Here is a 26879-nt window from a genome sequence, read left to right on the forward strand (position 1 = left end):
CACAGAGACAGAGACAGAGAGACAGAAAGAGACACAGAGAGACACAGAGACAGAGACAGAGACAGAGAGAAGAAATAAGCAGGTATTTAAGAGGTATATAGGCTCTGGGATTTGTGATCCTGCTACCTTTGCTTCCTTAATGCTGGGAAAACAGAGAATGAGGCATAACAGTCAGCTCATGCTCTCAAAGAAGAGGGCATTGGGGGCCAGTGGCAAGGAAGTAGAGTGTCTGACCATGACAAGTTAGTAAAGAAGCTACATGGCACGGCTCCCATTCTACTCCTGAACTCTGAATTCTCTGGCATCCCATGACAGAGGACAAGCTCAATCTGAACACATCCAATTCTGGCTTCAAAAGGCCTGGAAAGCCTTTTCCACTCCTTGGCTTCCTAGACCCATTTTTTTTTGAGAGTGCTATAAAATCCCACAACAAAGGGGCAGCAGGAATGACATGCCAGTGAGAAAATGGTGCTGGTGGCAGTAATAGGAGGTAAAATAACTAGGTGCCATGGTGCCAAGCTGGTAAGAAAATTAAGTTAATTTTTGCCCTCTGTTCTCCACTTCTGCAGACCATTGCCCTCATGTCTATTTAATATTAGTCTTTTACACGTTAATACGAATGCATTTGAAAGCCAGTTGGCCTCGTGTGTGTGTGTGTGTGTGTGTCTGTGTCTGTGTCTGTGTCTGTGTCTGTGTATCTATTCGTGGGAAGTGTTGGCATGTGTGTGTGTATGGGGGCAGGCGGCAGACCATCTCTACAAGTGCTAGAATCTGTATTCTCTTTTGCTTCAATATAAGACCTTCTCCATTCTCTCTAAGGCTCCTAGTGTCTATTTTTGCTATCCTCTCTTTCTTCTCCTATACCATCATCCTGAATCTTCATTATCCCCCAGTCTGTGTCTCCCTTCTTTCTTTTCTGTCTCTGGGAAGAAAGTCCAAGAAATCCGGGCTGTTCTGGACTGCTGATTGAGCAACTGCTTTATAATGAACAGTGTATATGTTAATGCATGTGTTTGTGTAAGCCTGGGCAAATAAATGTCCATGAGAGGAGGGATTATTTAGCTTATGGAAAGGAAAAATGTAAACACAACTGACATTCATAGATACTAACAAAGATAAAAGAAAACCTGTTAAACTTTGGTTTGCTAAATTACTATGGTAGCATATTAACCATTAGGCACATCATCAAATGTTTTATCATGTATATTCAGGTAAATTAACTTTATTGTAAATTCGATTTGATTACAACACCAAGCTCTGCTCACATGTCATCAGTTATAGTCTGTAGTTCATGTAGTATGACTGTACTTACAGATTAAAACATTGGAGGGAATATTGTTTGATTGGGTTTGATTACTAGACCATTTGGCCTAGTGGGTCATTTGTCAATATTTGAAAACAAAAATGACAACAATATTCTGGGTCCTTCCTTTTAATTAGGATGTTTATTATTAAACATTCTAATTAAAATCTAAAATAATGAAAAGATTAAATGATGGTTTCAGAAATTTTTTCAAACATCATGAAGTTAATTTATATGTTTGTTCAGAACAGACCTAGAAGCTATAATTTACAACCTCCTTTTTCCCTTTAACTAACAAGTTTATTTAATTAAAAAAAATTTTTTTTTTGCCTCTACCTAACGTCATTTTGTCTGCATTAGCAATGGAAATGAAAGAGAAAGATAAATGAAGGTCATTTTGCTTACTTCTAGGGCCTAGAAGCAGATGAGAGTGCTTTGCAGGATGGAGTTCTTACAAGGGAGAAGATCAAGCCAACTCAATCAATCTTCCTACTTGGCTGATACCCTTGGTTTGGTACTTAGCAATAGACAAAAACTCATCCTATTTTTGCAATGCGCTTGAAAACAGCTTATCATATTAAAATGGTAGTTAATATATACCCAGAGATAGAAAACCAGTAACTTTCACCAAGTGACACTTCATTCTCCTAAAGTAACTTGATGTTGTCTAGAACAGAAGCTGCTTAAATGCCTGCCACCGAATGATGGGTTTGTTTTGGAAGTGATGAAGAAAACGGTTTACAATTCTCAAGAACTTGATAGGACAAAATACAAAACAGATTTTTAAATAAGGTAGCTACTTACTCGTAAATCTTGACAAGCCAGAATGTTGTCAAGCCATTTGTATAGATAGCCATCTGGGGAGAGGCCCACATTGTCAAAAACAGGGCCACAGCACAGGACTGCTGACATAGCCTAATAATAAAAAACAGGGAGAGATACAGAGGTAAGATTGGGGCTTAGTGAAGTCCTGGATATTCTTACTGAAATTTGATTGAATCTACAAAGTAATCTTGAAAGAGAGTTTAGATTTATAATTTATGAGGATCATCTGAAGCAGTATAACTAGTTGCAATGTCTTAAAACATTCCCTGGTTAATCCTACTACCAAATTTCAGGCCCTAAATTTTAGCCCTTTATAAATGATCCATTGCTTGAAGGGTATGCATTTCTGTGGTTTTAACTAGACCGAGTAAGGAAGTAAGACATTCCAAATGCGAGGATTATTTCTTAGCATTTAAAAGAAAATGGACTTTAGCTAAACAGTTTCTAGTCAATGGATTTTGATTATCAGGGGAACTTTTTTTTGGGGGGAGCAGACCATTGGTATATGGAACTCCTAGGGGAAGAAACTCCCTCCATTAATGCAGATCAATACTAACTCAGCAACTTAGTCACAAGGATCTCACAGTCAGTATATGTCAGAGGGAGGAGTTGAACTCAGGTTTTCCTGACTCTGAAGTTAGTTCTTGAGATTCACCATGCTATACCATCCCTTTATAAGTATAAGAAGAGGCTTAAAATGTTGCTTGGATAATAAACATTTATTCATAAACTAAAAAGGCAAATTGTGGAAAAGAAAAATACTTGATATTTACTTAGAAAAACCAGTGAAGTATTAAAGCTCAGCACATCTGAAGCAGTGCCCAACTCTACGTATGTATACACACATACATGTATATGTATATTCACACAATGCATATCCACACATATGATATACTTGTACAATACACATGTATGTATGGGTATACACCTGCTTCTGATGTTTCCTCATGGCCTGGAAGTGAATCTGAATGGGGTTTAACTTCTAGAATATACTACCAGGCTATAAAGACTTTAAGCATAGACCTGGTGGTCATCCTTAGGACCAGCCCAGATGAGCACAGAGAATCTCATCTCCAGAAAGCTGGCTACTAGGACATGAAATTTTTTTGACCACAACAACTCAGGAAATAGTCAACTGAGAAGTGAAGGGGTTTGCATAGTGGAAGGCATTCCCACACTGCTATAATCCTGGATTTTTAAAAACATAAACTCACATCTTATGAGTATTTTCCCTGCAAAGTTCTTGAATTTTTAAAAAACGAGACTGCAGCATTTCACAGTAAGGAAAAGACAAGTACCTACCTTTAATGCACAATACTGGTATCTTGTTATTTGATGATTTCTATCACTGTAACGATCCAGAGGTGTGAACATAATGCTGAAGGGTCCTGCCCACTGGCTAAACAAGATGAAGAGATGGTGCCTCAGACTTTGCTGGGGGAAGAGAAATCTTCTGTGGTGAACTAGGGAATGAAACAGTGCAGTCTGAGCCCTCATGATTCACATATTTCAAGTTTTATAAAAGTAAAAAAACGGTGAATTAAAAATTTCTTTAGCTTATAAAACATTTTTTTTTTCATGAAACAAGACTGATAAAAAACTTAGTGTTCTCTTTTGCACATAATTTCTCTTAATGCCCAAGGCAGAGAGAAGTAGATACTAACAAACTTGGCATCTTCGGATAGTCCTTGGATCCTGCTCGCTACCTGCTCCACCACTGTACCCTTAGGACTTGGTTTCATATGTTGTTTTCCCCAATTAGAATGGGAGCCCCTAGAGACCAGGGATTTTCTCAATTTTTCCATTTATAGCTTTGCACACAGTAAGTGCTTAATAAATGTGGGTTTTTTCATTCATTTATTTCTAAAACTCTTTTCTTACTTCTATGTACAGTGTTCCCATTATTATCCTGGGCTCTAAAGAACTTCTGAATGCAATTTCATAAATTGCCTATTTTAAATAAATAGGTTGTAATTACTGGAAGTAAAATTTGAGTCTGAATTTGTGGACACCCAAGAGAAAGAAGGCCAAGGAGGGAAAAACCTAATTTGATTGCCTATAACAACAATTGTAGGCAGGTATATATTTTATTTTAATACAGAATAGTACTACTAATAATATCCCAACTATATGGTGTCATTAAAATATTCCAACTTAATAATACCAATAGTAGCTAACATTTACATACCATTTTATAGTTACAAAGTGGGCTTATATATATACATCCATTTATCTACCTACCTACCTACCATCCATCCACCCACCCACCCTTCTTTCATTCTCTTTTCTTTTTTTCTCTTTCTTTCTTCCTTTCTTCCTTCCTTCTTCTCTTTATTTCTTTCTATCTTCCTTCCTATCATCTATCTATCCATCCATCCATCTACCTATCTACCTCTATGTCTCTCTCTCCCTCCCTCCCTCCCTCTCCTCCCCTCTCTCTCCTCCTTTGTTTTTGTTTTTGTTTGTTTGTTTGTTTGTTTTTTAGTGAGGCAATTGGGTTAAGTAACTTGTCCAGGGTCACACAGCTAGTAATGTTAAGTGTCTGAGGCCGGATTTGAACTCAAGTACTCCTGACTCCAGGGCCGGTGCTCTATCTACTGCGCCACCTAGCTGCCCCCTCTCTCCTCCTTTGAACCCCACAATAGGAAATTTAGCCCCAGAGGATGAGAGAATGTCTGAGTGAGAAAGGACCTCAGGGGCCAGCTAGCCCAATCCATATCTAAGAATCCCTTCTACAACCCTGCTCCTCCTGATTGAATGTAGCCTTTACTTGAAAACCTCCAGGGAGCGGGAACCCCCTTGGTACAGTCATGCTGCTTTTGGCAACTCTAATTGTTAGGAAGCTTTGCCTTACATCAAACTTAAATCTGTTTCTCTTCAGATTTTATCCATAGTTTCTTGTTCCAGGTCCAGCCAGACCAAATCTATTCTTTCTTCTCCATGGCCGACTTACAAATATTTCATGGCAGCTATGCATCAAATCCCCTTAATCTCCTCTTCTCTAGGCTGATCATCACGAGTTCCATTCTATTAGCATGATCTCCAGTCCCCTCACCATCTTGGCCATGCTTTTCAAATCAGGCTTCAGTTTTTCAATGTCCAGAATTAGAGACCTCTGAGGCAGCTAGATGATGCACTGTTTAAAGTGCTGGGTCTGAAGTCTGGAAGACCTGAGTTCAAATCCAGTCTCTCATGCTTGGGTAGGTCACTTAACCTGTTTGCCTCAGTTTTCTTCGTTGTAAAATGGGGATAATAATAGCACCCACTTTCCAGGGTTGTTGTGAGGATCAAATGAGATATTGTTTTTAAAAGTGCTTAGCACACAGGCACTTCATAGTAGGTACTTGATAAACTCACTTTTCCCTCCCTCCTTCCTTTTCTTTTCCCTTCCTTCCTTTCTGCTTTCTTCCCTTCCTTCCCTTTGGTACTGGCCATTCAACCAGATGCTGACTATGTTTAGTGACTTGTATAAGGTCACACATCTAGGAAGTGATAGAACCAGGATTCCAACTTAGACCTTCTGACTTAAAAGTCCAATGTTCTTTCAATTACACCAAAGCTGTGTCTACACTGCATGAGAAAAACAGATCCTAAAGTGAAACTTACAGCCAGGTGTTGGTTGTGTATATGTACTATCACAACCCCTCCCTCCTCATCCCCACCGGGTTGGCTGATTTTTTTTTTCACTGATGTGATTAGTTTATTATTTTTTTGTTGTTGTTGCATTGACTGATCATTTTTGTTGTTGTTGTTGTTTTTTTTTTTTTTCCTGGACAATGAGGGTTAAGTGACTTGCCCAGGGTCACACAGCTAGTAAGTGTCAAGTGTCTGAGGCCAGATTTGAACTCAGGTTTTCCTGAATTCAGGGCCGTTGCTTTATCCACTGTGCCAGCTAGTTGCTCCCCACTGACTGACTATTTTAAAGCCGAGTCTAGTTGTACAGTTTGGATCTCTTTTATAGTCATTTAATTCGACAGAAAAAATTCTGCTTAACCACATAACAATAATCGAAATGTGGAACTTACTAAACCAGATAACAGAAATTATGGCTTCTTTGTCAACTAGGCTTATTGGCTAGAACCCGACTGACTGTATGAATTATGCTGACGTGATACTGAGACATTATCACAATGAGGCTATGTAAAATACAAATACAAAAACAAAAACAAAACACACAGCCTTTTCAAAGGCTTTCTTTGAATGAGTTCCTTCCTATTGAAATCACACAGGTTCTTTATTTTAGATGGGAACCAAAACAAAAGACAGAATGACAAGAAAAACACAAGGTTGAATTAATTCACTGTTGTTCTCTCTCCAACTCTGTCTTCAATTGCTGCAGTCTGTTCTAGTTGGCACTTCCAATTGTCCAGAAATAAATAAAATGCTTCATCCATCCCTGAGCTACACAGAGGTAAAGGGGATTAAAAATGATGCTCCAAGCATACAATGTGCCATACATTGGTGTATCAGTTTACCTGGAACACACTGAATTAAATTGGCTATCATCGCACTGAAATGGGCTCGGATGTCTTTGAGGATTTCAACCTCTTTGTCATTTTCAGCCTCGAGCAGCATCCGGGTCAAGTCGACATATTCTAAGAACAAAGCTCCCAGCGCTAGCGTGTCCCGCTCTAAGGCCCCGTTGGTGCTAGAATGAAGAAGAATTTAAATTTTTAGACAGCCCCCTCTCATGGCAGTCAATTCTGCAGTGAAGCATCAATCATCAAACCCAACTAAGCTTGTTGACCTTCCCAGGAAATAAACACCCCCTTTCCCAGGGCAAATATACAGGGGAAGAATGAAAAATGAGATCACAAAATTGAAACGGTGACTGCTCAGGGCAGTCATGACCTTACCTGTCACTTATCACACCTGCATCTGCAAGAAGCTCAAAAATTCTCAGCAGCTGCAGCCTTAGCAGATCCCGCCTTTCTCGACGTTTCTTGTTCTATTTTTAGAAGAGGTCATATAGCTCATGGGCACATTCAAAACCATGTTCAAAATGTTGCCTCAGAAAATCAAATGCATTTGAGAAGGGCAATAATAATAAGAATCCAATCATGTTTGTTTTTCTTAACCTAACAAGTGAAGTGCATTTATTTTTCTGCCTCCCTAACCTTATAGAAAATAGTTGCTATCATAAGGATGCTGGAAAAGGGGAGACAATGAGGATCATTTAATACTTCCCCAATAAATATTTCTAAGACAAAAACGTTAAGATTTAACTGCTCTCACTTGCCAGATGGAGACTAATGTTTCGTTTTTCTTTTTTTGGGGGAACTACTACATATTTTTCTTTAGCTAGACCTATAATTTAATCAGAAATGGGAAGAATTTTCATGTGAGTTTTCTCTATTAGTGCAGACTGACACCTTATCTACACCTTATAATGGACTATTTCCCACCCTGTTCCTTTCCTCTGAAAAAACACAAACACAGTATGGTCAGCCCTAAACTTTAAAGCTTCCATTCAATGAACAATGTAGAAATTTATTTTTCATGTGACTATTGAAATATATTACTTTACTAATTTTAGGGCCTTTGAGAATAGGAATTATGTTGCAATGGGTGCTCAATGAATGATGAAATTTCTCTATCCCTAGAAAAGGAAATGGAAGTAAAAAATGGTGAGATTCATTGCCAATGTCATGTCCATGTGCTTCTATTTCGGAGGGTCATCTTCACTGCACATCACTTTACAAAAGCGTCTAAAGCAAGCCAAGATGCCAATCAACTAGACTTACTTCCGGTCTTCGCTCTAATGCTTCTTTCATTAATGGATGGAGCTCTTCTACCAATTCTCTGAAGAAAAAAAAAAAGAAAACAAAAACCCATCCATCACTATGAAAAATGGGGAGGGGGTGATCATGCTGTAAATAGGGGGAATGATAATTACTCTCCCTTCCTTATGGGGTTGTTGTGGCAAAACACTTATACATATATATATGTATAAGTATATGTATATATATATATATATATATATACATATACATACACACACATACACACACACACACACACATTCAAGGAGAGGGACTAGAATAACAATTTCCTTGGCCCAGAGTACTCCCAAGAGAGAGGTGCTGCTCTCTACCAGCGCAGCTTAGTGCCTGTTCTACAACTTCTGGTCTCAGAGAATTGTCTAAAGCACCAAGAATAAGAGTTGGTTAGCTTATGGATTTGCCCAGGGTCTCACAGCCAGTACACATCAGGGGAAGCCACTGACCCAGTTCTTTCTAGCTTTCAGGCCAGCTCCATATATGCTAAGCCATTCTATCTCATAAATACTAAAGGCTATAATAAATGTTTCATAATAATTATTATGATTATGACTACTGGAGCCACATGTGTTATTCAATATTCCCATGTACTGGCTTCTCAATTTACTTAAGTTTCCTATATTTGCTTTTTTCTGAAAAGAATCTCGGGGCAGCTAGGTGGTGCAGTGGATAGAGCACCGGCCCTGGAGTCAGGAGGACCTGAGTTCAAATCCGGCCTCAGACACTTAACACTTACTAGCTGTGTGACCCTGGGCAAGTCACTTAACCCCAATTGCCTCACTAAAAAAAAAAAAAAAGAATCTCTCAGGTCTAATGTTTTTGCTTCTCCATTTATTAATTAGACACTAAGTTCCTCGAGGGTCAGGCCCAAGTAAGTGATTTCAGAAAGGCCTGGAAAGACTTGTATGAACTTTCCAGGCCTTTCTGAAATCATTCTGCTTGTCATTTCTTATAGTACAATAATGTTCCATCACTATCATATACCAGGTGCTGAGTCTTTTAGGAAGTCAGAAACTATGGTGGAGATGAGAGGGAAGAATACTGCAGGCGCGTGGGACAGCCAATGCAAAGGTATACAGACAGGAAAGAGAGTGTTGGAAGGGAGGGACAGCAGCAATTGGATCAAGCCAGCTAAATTTCTCGGTAAGTGGAGACTAGCAAAGTGTAAGAAGACTGGAAAGGTATGGAGGGTGAGGGTTTTGAAGAGCTTAGCATGCCAAATGAACTTTATATTTGATTCTGAAGGTAACAGGGAGATACTGGAGAGGGGTGCGTGTGTGTGTGTGTGTGTGTGTGTGTGTGTGTGTGAGTGAAAGAGAGAGACAGAGAGACAGAGACAGAGACAGGCCTTTACTTCAGAAATATAACTATGGCAGCTGGGTGGAAGATGGATTGGAGTGCAGAGAGACATTTCTAAGATTGTCTCAGTAGCTCCGATGAGAGGTAATGAGGGCCTAAATTAGGGCAAGGGCTGTGTAAATCATACACTTTTACAGTTCCTATTGCCTCTAGAGCTCTTCGTGCAAAGCACAAAGTAGGTATTCAAGGTGTGCTTGTCTGATTTTGTAGTGATACAGTATCCCAATGAAAATAATCCTCTATATAACACTGGATACTACATGGTTTGGGGGGAATCTGCCCATGGGTCTGCCTTTTTAAATATTGTCTTTACTCCCTGTCACTAAATTCCCTTAATTGAACTGTGATGTGGGTTCACGAGATACCAGAATCAACACCATAGGAAACAGTTCTGTCTCCTATATAGAAAAATGCCTATAAGTCCCATGTCATATATTCTATATGATAAGCTTTCAGTTGTGATGAGTCTCTTGCCTCTGAATCTCAGATTTGTATTTAGTTACTGAATTGTTATCTAAAAGTTAAATCCTTTCTAAATGGCAATGTGACCACAACAAAGTTACTAGAATTGGGGGTGGATAATTACATGAATGAAAAACAGGCTTTCAGACAAGTGTCCAGATGTTTTGTCTCTATTCTGCTGGCTATCTGAATGTGTGGGAACTTTTGGATTTTTAAAATGTTTTGAAGGCTTTATAGATAGCACCTCAGATGGCAAATCACAGGAATTGATATACTACAGTTTTCCTATTAAAAAGAACAGAATAAAAATAATGGTCCCCTCCTATGTCATGTTATACTGAAAAGCTAATGAAAAGTCTTATAAGGATGTTGTTTTTTTAATGATCAAGATCCTACTCTTGTGACTACATGTTTTTGACCTTAACCATCTGGAAGAAAACTCTGGTTAACTGGTACCTCGGTAAAGTGAATTAGAGGAAGGAACTTGTCCAAGGCTACAGAGCTACCTAGCAGCAGAACTGAGACTTAAACCTAGGTCTTCTGATAGGAAATCTAGAATTTTTCTATTACCCTATGCTGACTGGAAATTATAATATTTAAAAAATTTTTTCTTTTAAAAACATATTTTATTTTTTCCAATTATATGTAAAACAACATTTTAACATTTATTTAAAAAAATTTGAGTTGCAAAAAAAAGATTTTAGTTCCAAATTCTCTTTTCCCCTACATCAGAAGGTAAGCAATTTAATATACATTGATTATACACCTATAGTCATTGAAATATTTTTTAAAAGGGAAAACTAGGACCTGATGACTTTCACAATCAAACTTTATCTTTGAAATACCTATTATTTCTCATGTACTTCCAGATCCGTCTCTTTTCTACTTCTGTGAAGATTTTGGAAAGTATTTTATTTTGTTTTCTGCTACTCTGACTTTGCCTCGTTGAAGTCATAAGAGACCTCACTGGCAGTTTTCAAAGGCTGGATCACTACTTATCACCACTTAGCAGCTAGGTCAGACAGTGGATGGGGCACTATGCCTGGGGTTAGTAAGATTTGAGTTCAAATGTGTCTTCAGACACTAACTAGCTGTGAGGCTCTGGGCAAATCACTTAATCTCTATATTTCTCAATTTTCTCAAATGTAAAACGGGGATAATAATAGCACCTACCTCCCAGGATTGTTGTGAGGATTAAATGAGCTAGTATTTGTAAAGAGCCTGGCATACAGTAGGTGCTTAATAAATGCTTGTTTTTAAAAAATGGATCACTGGATTTATAGCCTACAAGACCTGAGATCAAATATGTTCTCAGACCCTAACTGGCTACATGACCAAGTCACTCAATCTTTCTCTCCATTTCAGCTTCTTCATCTACAAGAATAATAATATCCCCTAACACACAAAGTTGTTGTAAAGATCAAACAATATAACACATGAAGCATATTTTAAAAGTGCTATATAGGGGGCAGCTAGATGGCGCAGTGGATAGAGCACTGGCCCTGGAGTCAGGAGTACCTGAGTTCAAATCTGGCCTCAGACACTTAATACTTACTAGCTGTGTGACTCTGGGCAAGTCACTTAACCCCAACTGCCTCACTAAAAAAAAAAAGTGCTATATAAATGCCAGCTTTTATTATTTTTGTTGTTATTAGTAGAGGGGATTTTTTTTTACACCTGTGGTTCAGATGGCCATGGAGGTCTCTCACTCTAGAATTCTGTGATTCTTTGAGATGATATGCACTTTGTATTTTTATGAATTCCCCCTGCCTCCCTATGCCTTTTACAAGTTCACTGCTTCTCTAGGAGACTGGTTATTTGCCCGAAGGTCCATGTCAGAATCTGAGAACTCTCAGTTCTCTTCTGAGAGAAAAAAATATTTCATTTTTCAAAAGACGCAATTATAAGAAAATTCTAACAATGATAGTGTAATGGCAAGCAAGGAGGTCTTGCTCAATCACAAAATCTAATAAAGTCAATGGAGATAAAAACCTTCAAGCTCTCTGGGCCTATGCCATCATGAATGACAAAAGAAGTGACTTAATAAATAGCAAGTGTAGAACCATGTGTTATTAAAACAGCAAAATGTTGCAATTTAAAACATTAATTTGAGCACTGTACCTGAAAACAAGTGAATTTGTTCTTCCAAATCCTAATACCAGAGATTCTGTGATTTCAATGCTTTCAAGTCTCATCAAAGGCACCAACTGTTTCAACAGAACTCCCACGGATGGGGTTCCTATAACCTAAAAAGTGTTTATTAAAAGTGAAAAAGGTAACGTGTTAACTCAGAGTGTCATTGATTGAATGAATAAACACTCATTTGGATTTCAAAACACTGAATCATATCCCAAGGCATTGCCATCAATTAAGGAACACAAATAAATTAAACACAGAGTGGTGGCTCACTCCCAATTTGGGAAAGTCTACGGATCTCATGGGTTAACACTGATGATAGGTTCCCATTAACTTAATGCATGATGAATATTGTAGCATGGTGACCTTATTTTTGCTTTCAAAATCTACAAAGTAATCATTGATCAAACAGCTTAATTAAGGATATCTTAGGATAAAAGTGAATGGTAAATGAGTGGAAAGGGAAATGTAAAGTCTACAGGACAGAAACTTAGGGTTGTAATAAATGCAATGAGAGTCAGCCACAGTATAATTGCCTCAAAGCCAGGAAGAACTTGGGTTCAAATCCTGCTTCTGACACTTATTGGCCATGTGACCCTATAACCTCTCAGTGCTCTGGGTCTTGAGGTGTCAAATTGGAAAACTTCTGAGTGAGCAGGAACCAGACTTAAATATAAACTGGGAAATGTGTAAAAAAATTGATATGGGGCAGCTAGGTGATGCAGTGGATAGAGTACCGGCCCTGGAATCAGGAGTACCTGACTTCAAATCCAGCCTCAGACACTTAACACTTACTAGCTGTGTGACCCTGGGCAAGTCACTTAACCCCAATTGCCTCACTAAAAATACCAAAACAAAACAAAACAAAAAATTGATAAAAACACAACACAACATAGATAATGTTGATTTGTGTTTTTCTAAGTAAATATGAAGTCCACAAAGGTCCCTTTGTATTTGAGTTTGACACCACTGGTCTTTAACACTATAAATTGTGTTGACCTGTGTTGGCAGAGAGAGCTCCTTCATCTTATGAGAGTCCCCTACATCAATGAAATTATGAGTCTAGACCTAGTCTCCATTTCTTATAAATGCAGGAGTGACAGTAAGTCACTCAGTAGTCTTTTAAGAAAAATCTCTTAGCACTTATGCATCTCCATTTCTCTGCTTATCCTAGAAGGAAAACATGAGGTTTATTCCTGTCAGTTCTTGGGACCAGAGCTCAGGTCATTGTAGTTGGGAAACTTGTAGGATGAGATGCTGATGCTATAGTCCCAGTGTCAGGCACAGTGCAACTTGCCCTGTGAACTCCAGACAAACACTCTAAATAGCAACGAATTCATCCCTCAGGAGCGTGCCTTGTCACCTTGTTATCGTAGCTCACGGTGCCATCTGGAGTTGTAGCCATAATTTCAGGTGTAGATGCTCGCAAGTGTCCAGGGCTCATAATACTGGGTTTGGCAACTCCAAAACAAAGAATCAGGTAATTTCTCCACAAGGTAACATAGTTGTCTCCACTACTGGCAGTGCTAGTTTTCTTTGCATTAATGGGACTACTGCAGATATTAAGAAGAAAATGAAAATGAAGCCCAGTTTCCTGGTTATCAGGGATATCAGGTATTAAATGAAGAGAAATTTTAAAAACTCATATTAGTTAACTAGGGGGAAAATAATTTATGATTGGAAAATAGGAAATAAAAGTTTGATTTAATTTTACTGAGCAAAGAACGCCATATCATAGTTCTCAGTTTCTCACTGGAAATGGTGAGGAGTTCTAGTTAGGAAATACTGTCATGGAAAAGTGTAAATGGTAAAAGACTCACTTCGGATCCACCAAAGGCATCACCAACTGAAGCCTGGTAAAAGCATAAGGCCAGGCATAGCTGAGTGCTGTAGGGCAGTGCTTGGGTAAATTCTCCTGTCTGAGGAAACTGAAGAGGCAAAGGACCCAGGGGTCCTTGACTGACTGGGCAAAGATCCAGACGTGGGATGGGCTCTTGACATCATAATGGCTATTTACCAAGACCGCATTCCATTCTACCAACCACTGCAAATCCACATTGTGGGTCAGTGGTAACGTTGCCTGTTGGTAAAAAAAAAGCAGATATTGTTACCAAGTTGTTCTTGACCTCCAAATCCTACCCTTTCTCAAAAGCCCAGTCTGAAAGCTTTCTCTTCCATGACACCTTTCTAGATCACCTTAACCAGCCAAATGGGATCACTTGGTTTGGGCCGGTCTCATGTCACTTCTTATATATTACTTGTACTCTGTGTGCATGTGTGTGCCTTAGTTTAACCAGAGATCTGTAGGGCAAGGACTGCTTCTGATACAGTTGTACTCTACACACTTCCTCCTGCATATTAGACATCCATTAAAGATATCTGCTGGACGGCCAAATGAATCAAATCTGTCAATGAGGCAAAGTATTATCTTTGTTTCTTTTTCAAATTTCAAGATTTTTTTCCTACTTTTATTGACTTATTTTTATATGATCTTCATTTCCAAATAGCTCCTCCCTCATAGCAAAGAATAAAAAAAGGGAGGAAATAAAACACAGTTTAGTAAAACTAACCAATACATTAATTCAGTCTGATAGTATATGAAATGTTCTGTATCTAGATTTCCCTGCCTTGGCAGGGAAGGAAGAAAGGTGACTTTTCTCATCTTTTCTTTGGAGCCAAACTTGGTTATTATAATTACACGGTGTTCAGTCTTGGCAAAGCATCATCTTTAAATGATATAATTAATTTTCGTGATACTTTTTAAAAAACACGACAGATTCTGAAATCTACTACTCCATTTCTTAATAACCTTCAAGTCATGGTAAGTGCTATAACAGTTTATTTTCTCCTTGAATTAGTTTTATTTCCCCATATGGTAGTATTCTTTTTCCTTCAGCTCAGAGAGGCAATGAAGTGGAATGGCTTTTATTAATGCCATTCCCCTGAATTTCAAAGAAAATGAGGCGACTGATTCTCATCTGGAACTCTGTATTATTTTTACCCTGTGGCACCAAACCGCAAAGTCAGACATTTCAAAACACCTTGGAAGATAAAGAAATTCCTAGATTCCATCATCTTCAAAGTCAGGATGTGAATGCTGAATAGCAAATAAATGAGTCAGATTCTTCCAAGTTATAAACTCAATCTGGTGTTCTTTCCAAGAGATTACATTGCCTTTGGATAAACTCCTGACAGAGTTGAAGTGGGGTACTTAGATATATACAAAATCTCTTGGACCTCATGAGTTCCTACATATTATGTTATTGCCTTAGTACCTTCAAGAAGTTAATGTATAATTCAAAGTATTTTGAGGACATATCAGATCTAATTTACCTCTGGTAAACTATTTTTATTTTGAGAAATACTCACTAAAAACAATATGAGTTATTTAACATAGGCATCACACACATCAAAATATAATTTCAGATCACTGTTAATGCCCCAAAGAAAAACAAGGATATTGAAAGTATTGTGGGGTTTGTTTGATTTCTGCTAGAAAAGGCCATGTAAATCTTGTATAAAACTTCAGGTCATATATACATATATAGCTATTGTCTAGGTATCTTCAGGCAGATCTTCTGCAATCTATGCTTTGTAGATAATTATGGGGCCCTTTCTTGTCCACTACCCATCATGTTTGCCTCTTTCAATATCTATCCAAAGTTAGCACCTGTTCCAGCACTGTACTTTCATCTTAAAAAGAAGATAATAAAATTGTGAGCTGTGCTATGCCACTGTCCATTTGTGCAGAAAATTGAGAACTGGCTGCATATTTATTAATGGGAAGAATATATTCAGGTGGCAATAAATCAGTGTCAAGCTAATGAAATGTCTTGTCAAATTCTTGTTCATTCTATTAGAAACTGTAGCTCTCAAAGAAATTAGTACCATTAATTCTTTGGCCTACAATCCAGGGACAAACTGTAGACCATTGTTAGGAAAGTTGTCCTTGTTTTTATAATATGTTGCTAACAGATTGATAAATCATCCAATAAGAACCCCAGAGTTCTTCCCAATACTTTTGTCTCCATTAATAGTTGGGTTTTTTGTTTGTTTGTTTATTTTCATCTGAGAGCTATACTTTGGGAGCCATTTGTAATACACAACCAAATGGGTACTTACTGAATCTGAGACTGCTACATGAATAAAACTTTCAAGAACAGAAGAACTCAGCTGATCCATGACATCAATCATAGGTCTGTCATCATCCTGTACAAATGACAGATAATTACATTCTACAGTGAAATAAACCCATCCCTCACCCCCCTTCTCTGTCTAGTTGATGGTGCAGAACCGTCTGGAAGATGGTGATAAGGAATGTGGCTCCTGGGAGGGCTTAGTGGTTGGCTCAGGAGACAAAACTTGGCATGTTTTTCCTTCCTGAGCAGTCTTTCAAGATTTAAGTAGTGATAATTACTGGACACAATTTGTACTTACTGAAAAAGACATGCACCTGACAGAATTTCATAAAACATACATTCAAAGGGATCCAAATACTGATACTGTGTACTGTTCATGAAAACATTCTTTTATCATTAATTTTAAGTACCTAGGACAGTGACTTTAAATATAGTGTATCTGAACCCCTAATCTAGAGTACATTTTCTTTAGGGCACTAGATATTACTTGTTTTAGTAAGTGACCTTTTTATTAGCTCTGTAATAAAAGCTTATGATCAATATGAAGCATTCACTGATCTCCCCTCTCCTAATCTCACAGAACTCTGGACTTCCCTTATGAATGTCTTAGTAGAAAGAGCTTTGCTCTTGGAGTCTGAAGTCATAGGTTTAAATCCCAGCTCTTTTACTAATTCTGTAACTCTGGATAAGTCACTTAAATCCTCTCAGCCTCAGTTTCCTCTTCTGAAAACTGGAAATAATAAAACCCACATTATATGTCTCAGATGTTTGTTGTGAATTAAGCATTTTTAAAGCATTTAGGCATTATATAAATGTGAGCTATTATTTTTGTTTATCAAATTTTAATTTGCCATCTTTATCTATCTGTATGTTTTATTAGCTTAATTAACTTATATCTTAATTAACTTTGTCTTATCCAGTGCTTAGAATAGCTCATCAATAGAGTAGATGCTTAATAAGTGTTACATGAATGAATTCTTTAGAACATCTACACTAGAGTGTGGATATCCCTTAATGGAGAAGTCCATATGGCATTTAGTAACCTAATGACTTTGGTCATATATGAATATGTATATATATGTATATATGTGTATGTATGTGTGTGTGTGTGAGCGTGCATGTTGTTTGACTGTTGCTGTTGGGTATGAAGATAATGTGTATATTTCATGGATTGCATCCCCTAGAGCTCTGCAAAGCATATAGTAGGTGCTTAAATATGGAGGTAGGTGGGTGAGGGGTGGTGAAGACCCTTCCTTCTCATATAAGTCTTGCACAGTTCAACCTCCAGCCTTGTCTTCTGAATTTCCTAAATCTTAACATAGACTCAAAGGGACCCAAATACTGGTATCGTATACTGTTTATGGAAACATTCCTTTATCATTCACTTTAAGTACCTGGGAAAGTGAATCTAAACCCCTGACGATTATCTGTAAGGCATTAGATTTTATTTAATTTTGGTAAGTGATATGTTATCATCTGCATTGTAATAGCTTATGTTCTTTATAAGGATTCACTGATCTCCCTGCTCTTATCCCCTATAGTTGGAAATGATCTTCCCTCTGATCTCACAGAACTCTGGACTTCTCTTATGAGTGGATTAGTGGAAAGTCCCCTGAAGTGGTAAGGAGTCCTGTATAATCTTAGAGTGGCATCAGAAGGCATGATGCAGAATATTCAGTTGTGAGAGCTCAGGGAGAGACTGTGGGGAGGAGGTTGAGGAGAAGAAGGCATTTCTCTCCTTTCACTCAGAATCACAGAATCTCTGAGAGGGGATGAATTTTGGCAGTCATTTAGTACAACTTCCTTGGAGAATATATGCTTTGTGGCATGATAGGGAGAATCAAGCAACATAATTTTTCTCACAGAAAAGGTAAAAATGAATGATAGGCAAAAACTAGCTTTAAAAAAATAGCAGTGTTGAACCTTTAAAGTCATTACAGAGCATTTTAGTTGTTTTCAATGAAGTCAGACCTTTTGTGACACCTTTTTTTGAGTTTTCTTGGCAAATACACTGGAGTGGCTTGCCATTTCCTGCTCTAGCTCATTTTGCAGATGAGGAAACTGAGGCAAACAGGGTTAAGTGACTTGCCTAGGGTTACACAATCAATAAGTGCCTGTGGTTGGATTTGAACTCAGGTCTTCCTGACTCCAGGCCCAGTGCTCTAACCACCGCCCCACCTAGCTGGCCTTTACATAGTGTTATTAATCAGTTATCATTAACATATTTTTATTAGCTCCTTAGCTGTACCTACTGATTTTTTTGCTTTGTTTTGTTTTTGTTTTTGTGGGGCAGTGAGGATTAAGTGACTTGCCCAGGGTCACACAGCTAGTACGTGTCAAATGTCTGAGGCTGAATTTGAACTCAGGTCCTCCTGAATCCAGGGTTGGTGCTTTATCTACTGCGCTACTTAGCTGCCCCCTGTACCTACTGATTTTTGATTAAAGAAGTAAAAAAAGTTAAGGTTTAATTTAAAAGCACTAGGATTTTTACCAAAAATTTTATGAATTTGATATTATATTATAGTTTTTAGTATGACTAATTTTGTTTGTGTCAATACACTTGATTTTCATTGTTATTGCAGATGTTGTTATACATTTTCATTATTATAGATATGAATTGTAGATATCTGTTAATGAAGCAAAAGTATCTCTATACACATATACACATACATGCACATACATATTTATAGGGTATTCCAAAAGTCTTAGTGCAATTTTTAAGTTTTAATAAATGAAAATCATATTAAGACTTTTGGGACACAACATCCATCCATCCATCCATCCATATATACACATATGTACCTTTTATATGAAATTCACACTAGAAAATTAAGAAGAATAAATCTTAACCTCTCATCCTTGGTTTAAAGCATATATTTTGTATCTCCAACTAGACTATAAACAGATCTCCCTCCTCCCACCTGAAAAGTCAGGGGCTATTTTTTACTTTTATAATTTCCTCACAGAACCTACTACACTTCTGCGCACATAATAGGCCCTCTGTAAGGGAAAGAGTGGGTGACATTTGGGACAAAATTCTCTTGAAGTTTGTGATCTGTGTTTTTCAGCGTGTCATGAGTAAAGTGTATACAATGTCCATCTGAAGACAGAACGATGAGGTATGATGCATACCCCAGAAAAGTGACAATTTGTACTTTTTTTGTTTTATGTTAACCCTGGAATTACACCTGAAAATTCAGAAAGAAAATCCCATACCTCAGGCTGGCCCAGTGCAACAAATAAAGCCCGGATTTCTTTGAGTATCAAAACAGCTAGTTTGCGTGTGGCCACCTGGAAACTGCAGAGTAACACAAGGGCAAACCCTTCCACTGCATGTAATACACTGGAATAAGGACTTCGTTCTGTTGGTATCCGGTGACTGGATCCATTCGGTATTAGCTGGAATACAAGAAGCACAGCCCATTCAGAAAACAAATACATCACCAGCAGGAAGGGAAGACAGTAAAATATTTTAAGTCTTTTGGCCCATGTAATACTTTTCAAAAATTGACATTGTAACATAGATACCTGTGAATTCCTATATCTGAGGATCCCTTTTGATTTTTTTAGACTAACTTATTTTGCAATGTATTCAACCAACTGTTGCCTCTAACAAGAAATATCTTTTTCTAAATATTAAATAATCAATCAGCAATTGATTAGTACGTGCCTATTATATGCCTGGCTCTAGAGTGGGCACTGTAGATACAAAAATGGAATAGTACCTGCCTTCAAGAAACTTACTGTCAGCAAGAGTAACTTGTCCATATGCTGTCATATGTCAACAGATATGAGGATATTGGGTAAGAGGCTGCATGTAGAAGATGGAGCTTGGATGGAATCTTGAAGAAGATGGATTCTAAGATTTTTTTTTCTTTAGACTGAGTCTCACTATTTTGTCTAGGCTGTGAGTCCGGTGGCCACTCACAGGCTTCAACCTGGGCCAGTTTGTTGCTTTTTAGGTAGCCTGGCAGTCCCCATCCACAAGGCCTCACAATATTGGTGACAGACTTAGTTTGGGCACCCAATAGGCTTTAGTCTTACTGCAGGTCAGAACTCTTGAGTTCAAGGGATCAAACAGCCTCCCCAGTAGCAAGTTTATGGTACCAGCCCTTATATAACTTAAATATTTGTTATTTAATTAACATTAATTATTAATAAAGTTCAATAGCACAAAATTAATTTAATTTTGTTAAATGTTTTTTTAAATACTAATAATTTTAGGGCAGTAACAGGCACTGGACTTGTGATGTCATTACTTTAGGGACTCCTGAATGAGAAATTTCTATAAATTCAAGGTTGGTATCTTCTCTGCAAGTGAGAAATAAAGTGACTCACCCAGGACTATTCATTCGGTATGTGACTGAGGTAAGACTTGGAGCCAGGTCCTCCTGGCTTCAGGGACAAATCTCTATTCACTATATGTTGTTAGTTATATATTTTAAATAATAAATGATCCTGATTTTTGGAATGCCCTGGTAAATCCTACCCTGCTCCCCTTGTGTTTCATTCTGTAGTAACGGCCCTCTCACTCTATCTGCTCACTGCTTTGCAAGTCACCACAACTTCTGATTTTTACATGACATACCTTTCTTTGAAATAACTCCCCCAAGCACTACTCTCACTCTTTCCACTCAGGCAGAGGTAAGAGAGTGATGAGTTTCTCTCTCTCTCTAAGGGTATTTGACAAAGAGACAAGTACACTTCCCATAAATGTCCATTATGTAGTATTGCAGGCTATACCTTTTATATAATTTTCCAAGTTCTACTCTAGATCAAAAGCTCCTTATTACTTAAAGATTTTCTTTTATTAACAAATCTGTGAGAAAATTCATTCTTTGAAATAAGCAGCCCCATTTATCTTAGTAAATCTAACCTGGTATCGTCTCTCAGGCTCCTCAGCCCTATATCACGAGGGAGAAAGAATTCTCACAATTAGGGAGACTAGACCTGGGTAGACCTATGAATGAATGTAGAATTCTTCTGGGTTGTCATCTTTGCAAATGGATAAAGTATAAGAACATAGTCTAGAGAGAAAACTATTAGGACATAACTGATCAAACTCCCTGAATGGGACCAGTTTCCTTTATGAAACTGACCTCTGCACCTCTGATCTTGTTGGCTTGTTCATACACTTTGCCTTGAGTCTGGATGACAAGTTTCCACTGAGTAAGCAATTGGATCAGCAGTTTCAGAGATGTATCTAGGAGGGTGTGATGCATGTCATTGACTTCTCGCAGAAGGAAGTTAGTGAAACCGAATAAGACATCTTCTCTCCAGTCTGTGAAGTCAACAAGTAACCCCTGAAGTGAATTCTGGGCAATGTGCCGAAGTTCATCATCCATGTGGATAGACAGCCTACAGGATTAAAAAGAAACACAGCCAAATAATTTACCTTGTTCACTTTTCATATAAACAATGTGTGCAGACCACAGATAAGTCACAACTTCTCAGTGGCCTAGTTAACTTCAATTGCAGATTAATTGCTGATTTGTCCTGGGAATGGGAATTTTCTCATTGGAAGTTCCTTATAATACTAATGAAATCACAGATGTGGTCCAAAAATATAAGCAAATTATGTATGAAACTTTCTAGATATTATTTCCTATGAAATAATATTATTTTAAAGGTAAGATAAATGAGTATAAGAGAATGTAAGTGACTGCTTCAGGAGCACCTCTAAATGAATAACAGGACTAGCTGCAGGAACAAAATGTATTTTAGTCTTAACCTATTAGGGCATGTTGTAGTACCATTAGTGATAAGACTCCATTTCCTGACTCTATTCCTTTTCACTGACTACACCAAGTCAAGTCAACAAGCATTTATTAAGCACCTACTATGTACCAGGCCTGGAATGTACTTTATCCTCATCTTCCCCTCTTGGGAGTCCTTGGTTTCCTTCAATATTCAACACAAATTCCACTTTCTAAAAGAGGCCTTTCTTGGACTCCCTCTCTCTCCTCTGTTCCCCACCCCTGCCCCCGCCCCATCCTCCCATAGTTAGTGCCTTTCCTCTGAGGTTACCTTCCATTTATCCTGTGTTTACCTTGCATGGACGTACATAGTTGTTTGTATGTTTAGAACGTGAGCCGAATGAAGGTATTTTGTCCTTCTCTGAATCCCTAGCACTTAGTACAGTGCTTGAGAAATTATACATGCTTAATAAATGCTTTCTGACTGATTGTTCTGTCTACATGGCATTAAATTAGCCACAGACTGTATTTCTTTCCTTTTTTTTTTTTTTTGGTAGGGCAATGGGGGTTAAGTGACTTGCCCAGTGTCACACAGCTAGTGAGTGTCAAATGTCTGAGGCTGGATTTGAACTCAGGTCCTCCTGAATCCAAGGCCAGTGCTTTATCCACTGTACCACCTAGCTGCCCCACAGACTGTATTTCAAAAGCCCAATAAGCAAATCTTCTTTATCCCTAAAGGATAATTCCTCAGCGGGCGACTCCCCAATTGAGGTGATTTATTCCTAGATGATCCTTGCTTCATAACAGTGTTTTCTTTTAGAATAAAACGTATAGGACCTTAACCTGGGTGACTAAGTTAAAGGTACAAGTTATAAATCATTTATGCTTACTTGTAAGATAGGCTCTCAATGACTAGTTTCTGTTACTGACTAATGACTTAGAACCTAATCTCCAGTTTAAAGCATGATCTCAGCATGGTCCCTAATAGGACACCTTGCTTATCTGGGGAACTCAAATAGATGTTGACTAGTAATGATGTCATTGGCCATAAAAACAGGAAAATAAAGATATTCAGAATCAATAATTAAAGCCATTTCATGGTCTATTTAGATGTAATTTTTAAGTAAAGACCAGTTTGTTCAATAGTCTTTCAAATGAGATTAATTTCACCCTTTACTCAACACAATTTACAATCTAGAATCTGTTTCTAATGTCAGATCCCACAGTTTGGAACCATTATAAGACTTTGAGTGTACCAAGCTATCCCAACTACAGGATAATTCTAATGGGAGGCTGCTACTCTTAACTGATGGTATTCATATGTTTAAGAAACTCTGGCTTCCCAAACCCCCAAACAAAAACAAGATATAGGAATTAATTGCAATTTCAACAAGCATTCATAAAGCACCTATTATGTGCAATGATGAATAATGCAGGCATCTTTGTGTACTCTTGGAAATGCTAGTTAAAGAAAACCCTACCAGAAAAGAAAGAAGCTTTCTAATTGCTGAGGCCAATGGAAGTCACAATAAATAATAATGGATGACAATTGTATAACACTTTATAGTGTATGCAGTGCTATCTATCTATCTATCTATCTACACACACACACACGCATATACATATATTGTTTACATAAGTTAATACAGTCCTATATATACATATATCACTATATATACTATAAAGTGCTATACATATACCACACACACACACACACACACACACACAACACACACACACACAACACATTATCCTTACAACAAACCAATGGGATAGGTAGTATAGATATTATTGTTCCTTTAAGGAGAAAATGAGGCACAAAGTAGACAATTGATTTGCTCTAGGCTTCTCTGCTAGTAAATAGGAAGAACTAATTTTCAAACCCCATGTCTTCTAACACCAAAATCTATTCTTTCCAGTACAATTTCTTTCCTTTAAGAAATAAAAATTTTCTTTCAAGAAAAGAACTTCTAGGCACTGCTTGTTAATTAATAAGGGGAAGCAAGCTTTGTACCGTGAGGATCCATGTTCTGAATACCCTTGCCCCTGGGGCTTCTCCTTCCTTCTGGCTGGAGACTTAGAAGCAGAGAACTTTTCCCAGGCCCTCCTACCTTCTAAGCCTCCAGCCAGGAAAGGCAGCCAGGAAAGCCATCTATTCATTCACACCCCAGCTACACTCCTCTGGATTTTCATCATGGCCCAAGTCCTTTTCAACTTCCTTTTATATACTGTCTTCCCCCTATTAGGTTGTGAACTCCTTAGGAGCAGGGACTTTTGCCTTTCTTTGTATGCCCCGTATTTAGCAGGTGTCTGGCACATAGTTGTTACTTAATAAATATTTATTGACTGACTGAATGGTGTGGGATGGGATCATGACAGAACTTATAGAAGGCTATTTTAGTATCAAGAGTCTTAGATAGGCTATGGGCATTCAGGCTCTTGAACTTGTACTGGTTGCTTTACAGGGTTAGTTGAAGCTGCAAAGAGGCCCATAACAGGCAGCTACAAAACTATGGCCCAAAAGCACACCGAATTAAACCAGCAGGGCCATCATAAATGACAGCTGTCCTTTTCCAACCGGCTGGCACGAGGAGCACTGACCAAGGCCAAGTATGATCACAATCACTCAGATTCCCGTGCACACATGCTGCTGCATTCTCTAGGAGTTGCATGTGCTAGGGAAAACAGTCCTGGAAGCCCTCTTAGGAGCGACTGAGAATAACTGAGCTGTGTGGTCACAGGGGCACGTGCTCCTCTTACAACGCTGTTACTGAAGAAGAGCACAGCTGCTAAATATTATTTAAAAAATGAGGAAAAACCAGACTTTCCCAAAGTCACCTTTCTAACAAACCAGACTTGGGAGGTTTCATAGAAAACATTTACTTGAAGTTAAGTCAATTCAAAGAGCATCTGTTAAATGCCTACTGTGTGCTGAGCACTTACTGTATGCTAGATGTGTGTGTGTGTGTGGGGGGGGGTAATACAAACCTTAGATAAGACATGATTCCTATCCTTCCTTCTGCAGCTTTTTTTCTAAAGGACTATCTATACAGGGTTGCAAACCTAAGGTCTAAGTCAGGGCTTTTTAACCTGGAGATCCCTAAGGAGTCTGTGGTTTACAGCAGGCCCAGGTAGTTAAAAATTTACCTCTTTATTTTCATTAATCCCTGGCTTCCTTTGAAATCCTATGCATTTTATTTTATGCATTTAAAACCGTTATTTTGTGAGGAGGTCCTTAGGTATCACTAGCCTACCAAGGGGTCCACGTTACAGACGAGGTTAAGAACCCCAGAGGAGATCAGGGAAGGGTTCCTAATGGAAGAGGAAGCTAATATGCAATGTGAGGATATTTCGGGGATGGAGAACAATGTTAGGAAAGGCATGGAGGTTTCACATATGAAATACTTAATTAATGTCTGCCGAATTGAAAGGAATTAAGTAGTTTAGATATTGATTGGTAGATCACCAGGAATAATTAAAGGATTTTTTTTTTAAAGCAGCAACATGACATAACTAGATCTATTTATTATTGGGTGTTTTTTTTTTGAGGGGCAACTGGGGTTAAGTGACTTGCCCAGGGTCAAATAGCTAGTTAATGTTAAGTGTCTGAACCCGAATTTGAACTCAGGTCCTCCTGAATCCAGGGCCAGTGCTCTATCCACTGCGCCACCTAGCTGCCCCAACATATCTAGATCTAGTCATAAAGAAGATTATTTTGGGAACTATGGGAAACAAAGATTGGAGGCTGAGGGAGAGTAGAAGTGGGAGGACATTTTAGAAGATTGAGGGACATAAATGTCCAGGAAAGTAGGTGGTAATGGGGCCCTGTGTTCAGCTGGCAGCAGTGGGCATAGAGGGCATGGGGTATATTTGAAAGATACTGTAGTTACAGAATCAGGCGAATGGTTCTGAGAAAAATAATGAAGCAGGTTTTGGGGAAAGAAGATAAATGCGTTTGAGGTATTGGTAGGCCAGCCAAGTGAATGTCCCTATAGGCAGCTAGAGATGCAGATCTGGACTTGCAGATCTAGTGTTTGAGAGAGAGGTTAGGCTTGGAGATACAGATTTTGGAAGCCATTTGCATAGAGGTGATAGCTACAGTCCTGGGAGTAGGTAAGTTCCAGACTTCTCCATGCTTCTACTTGACTATTACTTCCATCTCCTCCCCACAGCGACCTGGATTCTGCACTTGGGTCCCTCGGGTCTGATGGGTCACTGTTAGCCTCATCTTGCTGAGGCCCAGGCCTCCATTCCATAATATTCTGCTGCATCTCACCCCTGCCCTGTTCCCCACTCTGCAGCCCCCTTTATATGTTATCTTCCCTAATTAGAGTTTATACTACTTGAGGGCAGGGACTATCTTTCTTCCTTGATTTTGTATCCCCAGTACTCATCATGGTGCCTGACACCTATTAAATGTCCAATAAATGCCTTATGAATTGACCAAAGGTCAGCGGAAAGAGGAAAAAGCAGAGAGATAAACACAGAACCTTGGAGAACACACATCTTCAGAGCTCAAGAGGAATCAGTGGAAGAGAAAGAGAAGGAATGGTTAAATAGACAAGGGGGAGAACCCAGAGAAGAAAGTCCTCTAAGTATGCTATCAAGAAGGACAACACTTGGTATGATCTGAGGTTTTTTGAAAAAGCACTATGGTCTAGCTAGGTGGTACAGTGGATAAAACACTGACCCTGGATTCAGGAGGACCTGAGTTCAAATCTGGCCTCAGACACTTGACAATTCCTAGCTGTGTGACCCTGGGCAAGTCACTTAACCCTCATTGCCCCGCCCCCCATAAAAATAATAATAAAGCACTAAGGACAATGTAAAAGGTGATTTTTAAAAAGTGTTGCTGGGTCCAAGAGAAGGAATAAGAAAGAGAAAAGACTATTGCCTGGGTAGGACTGGATAAGGACAAAGGTGTATAGTGAGAAGAGAAATCTCTTGAACTATTCTACTTTCTTTACCAAGGGCAATGTTCTTCATACTATGAAAAAAGTTAATAGGGAAATAGAGAAATAATAATAGAGAAAAGTATCTAGCTGCCCTCGAAGAGTTCAAGTCACTTAGTGAACTATATGGGCAGCTAGGTGGTGCAGTGGGTAGAGGGCTGGGCCTATAGTCAAGGAGACTCATCGTCCTGAGTTCAAATCTGGCCTTGGATACTTCCTACCTCTGT

General features: G+C 38.5%; 1 protein-coding gene across 9 annotated transcripts in view; it reads right to left on the reverse strand.

Annotated features, from left to right (window-relative positions):
• FRY (FRY microtubule binding protein) overlaps positions 1–26879 on the reverse strand; it is a 570040-nt gene that overhangs the window by 115136 nt on the left and 428025 nt on the right. For all 9 annotated transcript variants that reach the window (XM_043997434.1, XM_043997432.1, XM_043997428.1 and 6 more), the window contains 11 exons: positions 21104–21362; positions 19221–19403; positions 15988–16074; positions 13686–13945; positions 13229–13418; positions 11851–11975; positions 7873–7930; positions 6985–7076; positions 6604–6776; positions 3431–3591; positions 2108–2218 (listed from right to left, as the gene is read on the reverse strand). In XM_043997434.1, the coding sequence (XP_043853369.1) occupies positions 2108–2218; positions 3431–3591; positions 6604–6776; positions 6985–7076; positions 7873–7930; positions 11851–11975; positions 13229–13418; positions 13686–13945; positions 15988–16074; positions 19221–19403; positions 21104–21362 (1699 nt within the window). The remainder of the gene's footprint in view (positions 1–2107; positions 2219–3430; positions 3592–6603; positions 6777–6984; positions 7077–7872; positions 7931–11850; positions 11976–13228; positions 13419–13685; positions 13946–15987; positions 16075–19220; positions 19404–21103; positions 21363–26879) is intronic.

This window comes from Dromiciops gliroides, chromosome 3 (assembly GCF_019393635.1).
Source record: "Dromiciops gliroides isolate mDroGli1 chromosome 3, mDroGli1.pri, whole genome shotgun sequence".
In the NCBI taxonomy this organism is placed as follows: Eukaryota; Metazoa; Chordata; class Mammalia; order Microbiotheria; family Microbiotheriidae; genus Dromiciops; species Dromiciops gliroides.